Below are 8305 nucleotides of genomic sequence, written 5' to 3'. Positions count from 1 at the left end.
TGGTGCACATTTTGATTTAATCTTGTACACATTACCTTTTCACTTTTTAATCAGTGGGGTGAATATTTTAGATAGCCACTGGGGCTCATAAAGGAACTGAACCCTCATTCTTGATATTTTAGTCACCGTGGCCTGTCCCACTATGGCTGTAAGTCCTGGCACAGGCTCAGTCCATGGTAATCTGACTCCTCTTGCGACGTTAAGTGGTGTAACAACACGACACATTCACCTGTCTCTGATGTGTCCAGTAAAAGTGAAAATGAACAAAAGCCTTGCCTGCCCTTTAGCCTTTGTTTTCTCCCCCCTGAGTTACCTCTAATGCAAGTCAGTATAGAAAGACTAGGTAAACAAAGAGAAATGTCATCCATCTTTGAGAGATATTGACAGCTTCCTTTGTTTACTGACTAAGGCCGCTGAGACCTTGTGTTGGAATAGCTTTTGAAATGTATGTTTAGACGGCCAGTATGAAAAAGCAGGGAGCTACTGTGGTCAATATATGGGCACCTCTCTGTGAAAAAACTATCTAAAAACCATCTATCATTTAAACGTTAAGCTCTGAAATTACCTGGGTTGCTTAATCTAATTTTAGGTTTAATGAATAGCTTTATATGCCACTTTGTTTGTGTGTGTGTGTTTTTTTTCTAACTTAAAGGATAAGACCGGTTTTTTGACATTGGGCCCTTGATTTCACATTATAACATGATGTTCTACTCACCCCTGCTTGTTGTTGGACATTTGGAGCTGTTCCGAAGATATTCGCGAGGCGTCTGGCTGCTCTCTTGAGATATTCGGCCATGAAACGGTTTCCTATGGGCAAGCTTATACAGGCACAAACTATGCTGTTTATAATTTATTAATTACTCTACACTAGCACTGATAACGTGGAGGTGCGTCGCTTACTTAAAAAAATCCGGGTTAATAATTTTGAATTTTAGCCGAATGAATAAATAGGCAGCAGGTCTGTGGGCTGTCTGTGGCAGTAGCACGAGGAGGACATCAGTAACACCCACTTTACGACAAAAAAATCTAAATTACAATAACCCGGATTTTTTTAAGTAAGCGACGCACCTCCACGTTATCAGTGCTAGTGTACAGTAATTAATAAATTATAAACAGCATAGTTTGTGCCTGTATAAGCTTGCCCATAGGAAACCGTTTCATGGCCGAATATCTCAAGAGAGCAGCCAGACGCCTCGCGAATATCTTCGGAACAGCTCCAAATGTTCAACAACAAGCAGGGGTGAGTAGAACATCATGTTATAATGTGAAATCAAGGGCCCAATGTCAAAAAACCGGTCTTATCCTTTAATCCGGTCCTACTATTTTTGTATTACTAATATAAAATCTTGAAGTTGTCTCACCTTGTATTAAAAAATACACGCAGCCACAAATGTTAATTTTTCTCACAACATAGAAACAGATTTTACACGTCCAAAGTTTTCGGATACAAATAAAATGCATTTAGCATATGCACTCTCTGAAATGATCACGTGCATGTGGTGTAAGCACCGTGTTGTGCGTTTGGGACTCTGAGGCATCCTGACCGCACGCGGCGCTGTTTGAATCCAGCACCGCGGCTTCAGGCGCAGCCGAGCGGTGCCACAGGTTCCCATTGAAAGTCGGAAGTCGTTTTTAGGTTCGTGAAACTTGACAAAATGGCTGAGGACAGCAGTTATGAGTCGATGCTCTGTGTAAAGCCAGAGGTTCACGTCTACAAGATCCCGCCGCGCGCCTCTAACCGTGGATACCGGTAAGAAAGCGACGTGTCTGACAGACGAGGCGAGGCAAGCGTTAGCAGGGTGATTTACGGGACGTGCACCCATTATCGGACAAACCTGTCAACTCCAGCCTACGATGATCATTTAAAAACAAAATAAATCTAAATCTAAACTCTTGATCTGCTAAATGTAATCCACGTTTTTATTTTTTAAATGTAACTTTTTTTTTTATTGTCTGTGACTAACTTTCCTCACTAGCTTGCGATTTTCAAGGGTTTTGACATTGGGACATGAACAAGAATAAAAAAGCTCTGTTGAAGTTAGAAACGCCACCGTATCTTCTTACGGAAACGGGACACCAAAATACCGACTTCTCCCCCCTCACTTTTCTCACACTTACAGTTTACGCATGTTGCCGAATAACTGTTTTCAGTTTTTTTTTTTTTTTTTTATCTGGAAAAACGTGAGAAATTACATTTCTGATATCGTTATGCGTCAGCACTTTTAAGCCTTTGTCCGGTAATGGATGCAGGGCTTTTTGTGTGTTAACGTAAGCTAACAGCAGAAGTTAGTTCGCAAGAGTTTGTTGTCTACTTAGTTGACGTTAGTTAACTTTCTGTGTTCACTTTCGTTTATTACAGTTGACTTTTCTTGGTTAGGTAGAATAAAGGTGTCCCTCTAAAGCTTGTAGGGGAAACTAGGATATCGTCCACAGGAGTTTTCCGCTGTGGCTTTAGTCTCCCATCGGTGAAAAAAAAACTTGAGAAGCATCTGAAAGTACTGGGAGAGTAAGCAATATTGTCAGTTTTTATCAGTTAATTTTTCACAATGCATGTAAATATCTCTGTGAGTGAAACTGCTTCAGGTGTCATGTTGTTATCGTATTTTACTCTAGTCCTTCCTGTCGGAGTGGAAAACACAGCAAACGACACTGAAATGGGCCGATTGATCGTATAAGCACTCGTTATATAAGCTGTTGAAGATGTGAGATCGTTTCTCCTCAAGAGGCAGCAGAAATGGAGAGCTCGCTGTTTCTGTGTCCCTCTTACTTTTGTCCCACTGACAGCTTTTAATTTCACTTCCTCCTTGTGTGAAAACTACAGCAGCTGACAGTCAGAGGCAGACACAGTCTCAGCTGCTCCGGTGCTCCAGGATTACACAAATCACTTTTGTACTTCAGTGAGCGTTTCTCTTATTTCTTTTTCTTTCTTTTCTTTTTTTTTCCTGCAGTGCGGCTGACTGGAAGCTGGATGAACCGTCATGGAGCGGAAGGATGAAAATCATAGCTAAAGGCAAGCTGGCCTTCATCAAGTTGGAGGACAGAAACACAGGTAAGCGGCGACCGAACTAAAAGACACACGAGCACAAGAATGCAGTGCCAGGAAAACACTGCCTGAAGAATTAAAACGGCAAACTTCTGTGTTTGCTATCTTTGTTTCTACTATCCCAGCTCCAGAAAGTTTGTGACACTGTTTGAAATGTAAATCTAGACAGGAGGCAGTGACTCGCAGATGTTTTAAAACAGTATTTAATTCACATTAGAACAAAGGAAACATATTAAATGTCGAAAGTGAAACATTTGGCCCTTTACGTGACAAATATGAGCTCATCTTTAATTTTAGATTTTGGCCACTTCCTTTGGATGCTTGTCCCCTTCGGGGCCCTCGGCCTTCACTGGATTAAAAACGGTCACGATTCTGTCGGGGAAATCACTGCATGGCATCGAAAACGCTTCCAGAAATCTTTGTCCGTGAACACAGTTCACTGTACCCTCCAGGTTAAAGCAAAGGGGAAGCCACGTTCTAACGTGACCCAGAAGCGCTGCCATATTCTCTGGACCAAAGCTCAATTAAAGTGAACCGAAGCAAAGTGGGAAAACTGTTCTGTGGTCACACAAATTGAACATTTTAATTCTTTTTGAAAATCGTGAATGCCACTTACTCCAGACTGAAGAGAAGGGGAACTATCCATCTGGTCACCGGATCTCCGTTCAAAAGCATCTTTGATGCATTAATTGTCTGTGGAGCTGACAAGTTGCACATCTGAAAAGACACCATAAATCCTGAAAGATATATATATATATATATATATACACACACACACACACACAGGTTTTAGGGCAACATGTGCTCCCATCCAGATGACGTCTCTTTCAGGGAAGGACTTGCATATTTCAGCAAGACAATGTTAACCCACACGCTGTATCTATTGTAACACTATGGCTTCGTAGTAGAAGAGTCCGGGTGCTGAACTGACCTGCCTGCGGTCCTAAACCTTTCTCCAGTAGAAAACAGAATCTTATATCGGACAAGAATGGGACAACATTTCTCGTCCAGAGGTGCAGCAGCTGGTCTGCTCAGTTACCAGATGTTTATGGACTGTTGTTAAAAGTCATAAACATGGCCCCTGCCCCAGCTTTTTGTTAGATGTGTTGCTGCCCTAAAAAAAAAAATTAGCTAATATTTTTCATGAAATAATTAGATACCTCACTTTCAACACTTGACATGTTCTGAATAAAATAATTGTTTCATAATTGCAAGCCATTGCGATCTGTTTTTATTTATATTCTACACGGCATCAAAGCATATTTGAAGCTGGGGTTGTATTACATGGATTAAGTGTGTTCAGACTGAGGTGGCCCGAGGTGGTTGGTTTTAAACCATAATCAAGCATCTTGCTGACATGATATATAATTTCGTAGATCCATGCAGTCGAGCTGCATGTTTATTCAGACTGTAGCTATGAATTAGTTCCTCTGACATCATTGGCGTAAACCAGACTGCTTCATGTGACATGTTTTTGAAGACGAGCTCACCGAAGAAAACATTCTAATGTGTTTGAAATGTAAGAGAACTCATAGGAGGAAACTGTTTGCAACAGTTTTCAAGTGCTCGACTGTTGTCTGCCTCCTGCGATTCAAATATGTCCGTAAAGGCAGCTGTACAATTAAATATTATGTAATTCCAGGTACGCTTACTATACCAGCCTCTTACACTATGACACTTACAACATACGAACAACACTGCTTGAAGTTCTTGCTGACACTTTGCTGTGTTCGTGCGTTCCGTCTTCTTACTTATTGTGACGGGAAGTAACCCCGAGCCTGTGTGTGGTGTGAATTTGTTTGTTCTAGGAGAACTGTTTGCACAAGCTCCAGTTGAATGTTATCCGGGTTGTGCAGTTGAAGCGGTGACAGACTCCAGCAGGTACTTTGTCATCCGGATAGAAGACGGCAGTGGTAAGACTATTAAACTGTGCCCTCTGTCTCCCCGTAACTGTGCGTTTAGCCGTAAATCCATGAATTGTTTATTCATACGGGTCCAGTTTTCTCATTTTCAGAAAAAAATCAACCTAAGACCCGACGTGAAACTGCGTTCACTTTATTTCCTTCCTTTGTTTGTTTTGTTTGTTTGTTTGAGACTTTCTTCTTTGCATCTCATGTGAACGGTGCACGCACATGTCTGTGTTGTCCAGAGTTGCGAGGCAGAAGACCTGAAGCCCCCTAACCGTATCTCTCTTTCCTCGTACCTTCTGTTTTTAAAGGACGCCACGCTTTTATCGGTATGGGCTTTGCTGATCGCGGAGACTCGTTTGACTTCAATGTTGCGTTACAAGACCATTTCAAGTAAGTCACCGGTGATTGTGTAAGCTTCCTTTATCACTTCACCTGCCCTTTTACAATTATATTGATAATATCCTACATACAGACTTTGACCAGTATGTGGACGCGTTCCTCGTCTGTTACATGTTCGACAGTGAATAGCCTTTACAGTAGCAGGTTGGTTCCGTGCGTTGGCTGTGATGCACATTACTCATCGTGCACAGCAGGTTCACACACTCCCCCGTTTCAATACTGATGAACATACTAGAACAAATCTGTTAAGACTGTGTGTAAACCTGATACTCTTAAAAGTATTTTTTAAAGACGGTCATCATTGCATGTTACTCCACTTTCAACGTATATCTGTTTTGGGCCACTCTCAATACTGTTTTTAGGGTTTCGAGTGGTAATACTTATAATAATGCTGGTCAAAGCATGCAGGAAGCCCTAAATGAACTTCCGTCACTAGCACCCATTGAAATAAAACGACTATTAATGTGAAGTAATAAATGATGAAATGCAACCAGTAAATAGCTGTAATAATTGATCTTTAAGAACAATATTTAAGGAGTATGTTTAAGATATCCATCTCTACAAAATATTAGATTACTAACAGTCACATGTTTTGAAACTTGAATCCAGTAATATGTATGAAACTTGTTGATCTTAGTTGTAGTATCAAAAATAATGTGTCCAACGTGCATTTGAGTGGCTCATTTCAGTGTGTTCAGAATTTTAAAGCACATGGTGGTTTAAAAGAGCGGTTGATGTCTTTCCTCATCAGTCGACGTTTGTGACAATTATTGTGCTGTCCAACTCCAAAGGTGGGTCAAGCAAGAGGGCGAGCTCGCAAAAATGGAAGCGTCTCAGAGCACCGCCCCTAAACTGGACCTGAGCTTCAAAGAGGGTCAAACCATCAAGATCAGCATTGGGGTGAGCGCGTAACCTGGACAGTGCAGAGATGAGATCACACAAACGGATCTGAGGCAGACTTTAAGAGTAAAGAAATAAGTAGGCTGAACAATGTAAAGATGTTGTAACCGCTTTCCACAGAACATTAAGAAGAGGGATGCAGGTGGTGCCAAACCGCGACCTATGGGTGGCGGGCTGCTCCCTCCTCCCCCAGGAGCAAAGGCCGGAGGCTTCCTGCCGCCTCCCGGAGGACAGCAGGCTGTCCCTGCCGTACAGACCAGCACTGGTGATTTGCATTTTTATTCTATAGGATGATAGTGACATTCTCGCTTAAGACACTGACACAATTTTCTCCTCATTCAGCTCCTCTGTTAGAGTTGGGCTCCTCCGCCCCTGCAGCCCAGCCCACCTCCGACATGTGGGGAGACTTCACGTCTGCGGGTTCAAAGTAAGTTTGTCATAACACGTCACCATTACGCCTGCGTATCATCACATCTCATCTCATCTCATTTCTGTGTTTCCCTGCTCCATCGTCCCTCCCCCGCAGCTCCAACAAAGATGCTGCCACATCAGGATGGGTGCAGTTTAGTTGAGTCGTAGGAACTCGCGCTCACACTCAGGTTCCATACATTCCTCGGACAGGACGATTGTGACAAAAAGAAACGCAGAGAGGAACTGTTAGCACATTTCTCTGGCTCATTCGCTGCACTTACTCTGTTCGTACAGTATAAAGAATAGCCCGCCGACCAACACACCCCGGAGGAACAAACATTTATGTACATATTGTTTTTCTCTCTCTGCTGTGCATTAGGACTGAGTTGAGTCATCATCCTGCTCTTTAAAACAGGTGTCTGCGATTGAAGGGGAAAGCTGGCTCGTTACACTAACTTGTTAAAAAGATATTCCTCTACTGCCTTAAATCAAATGTTCCATATTTTTTTTCATAGTCTCTAGTCCTTTAAATCTGTCCGGACGCAGATTTCGGGGTCTTTGTGTCTTCACGACATCGTGCATAATGTTCCCGCTCCTGTCCGCGAATGATGTCATTCCACCAGCATCACTCATCTCAAGGCTTTGTTTGCCATTCTTTGGAGGGGGGGAAATAGTTGAAGTGTCCCTGTCTTAGTTAGCAGTTCAGCAGCAACTGCGTTTTTGTTTTCTGTTTTGTAGCTCATTTTTCTATTTCTGTTTCTTGTTTTAAGTAGACCTTTAAAACGTTGTTGATATTTGATGATCAGTTTTACAATAAAGCCCATCCCAAGATGTTTTTTTTTTTTTTTTTTTTTAAATCATAGCGTCATGGCAAAAAGCCATGTTCCATGTGTTGTCCGCCATTGAAGTATCAACATTGTTTCGTTGGTATGTCGATGTTTGTCTTGTGTGTGATAGGATGTGCCCCCCCCCAACTTAAAATGCCCTTAGACTTCCCAACCAACTCTGATTAAGTGCCTTCCTGAAAAAGACCTAAAATGTATGAAATATTAACCTATGTTCTTGTGTAAATAAACTATATATATTTCATTGGTCTGTCTTTTTTTCCTTTTCATAGTTACTATTATTTGTCATCTTGCCATAAAAGCTCTCCGTGTGTTTGGCCTTCACGACCGCAGGGTGTGTTCAGAGTAGCTGTGGGCTGATAGTTATGCAGCATTTGAAGCCGGAGATGGCTGCCTGCACTGAGGTAGAAACCTCTGGGCTCTCAGGACAAAGTGTCATCATATCATGTGAAATTATGGTTAATTACACTTTGAGCTTGAAAATGCATTGAAAGAGGAAATATTGGCCTATACATGCTCAAAGGCAGAAGGTCTGTTGACCGTAATAGCTGTTTATTGCCATTAAAAGCAGAAGATAAGGAGGCTGGCCCCAACACAAAAAGTCCTATTCTGCCCCAGCTCTTGTGAAATAATTAAATTCTAGTTTACCTGCCTGGGTCTGTTCAGATTTTTCCACTCAACATACATAGAAATTAGTTTAATGGACATTAATTGAACAAACTTTGAGAACTTTCTGTGACTTTTACACTGAGTATTGTTGATTTAGCACATAAACAACCCACAGTTTAGTCAGAAAG

At 41.8% G+C, this 8305-nt stretch overlaps 1 protein-coding gene across 1 annotated transcript; it reads left to right on the top strand.

Moving 5' to 3' along the window:
* Positions 1–1588: 1588 nt before the first annotated feature.
* Positions 1589–7752, top strand: necap2 (NECAP endocytosis associated 2). The gene is made up of 8 exons (XM_075461035.1): positions 1589–1750; positions 2949–3049; positions 4852–4956; positions 5262–5343; positions 6144–6252; positions 6373–6517; positions 6595–6679; positions 6779–7752. The coding sequence occupies exons 1-8, from the start codon at positions 1656–1658 to the stop codon at positions 6822–6824; spliced, it is 768 nt and encodes a 255-aa protein (XP_075317150.1). The 5' UTR covers positions 1589–1655; the 3' UTR covers positions 6825–7752.
* The last annotated feature ends 553 nt before the right edge of the window (positions 7753–8305 follow it).

This window comes from Odontesthes bonariensis, chromosome 3 (assembly GCF_027942865.1).
Source record: "Odontesthes bonariensis isolate fOdoBon6 chromosome 3, fOdoBon6.hap1, whole genome shotgun sequence".
Taxonomy (NCBI): Eukaryota; Metazoa; Chordata; class Actinopteri; order Atheriniformes; family Atherinopsidae; genus Odontesthes; species Odontesthes bonariensis.
Note: the sequence above shows the minus strand (reverse complement) of the source record. Positions and strands in the feature narration are given on the sequence as shown.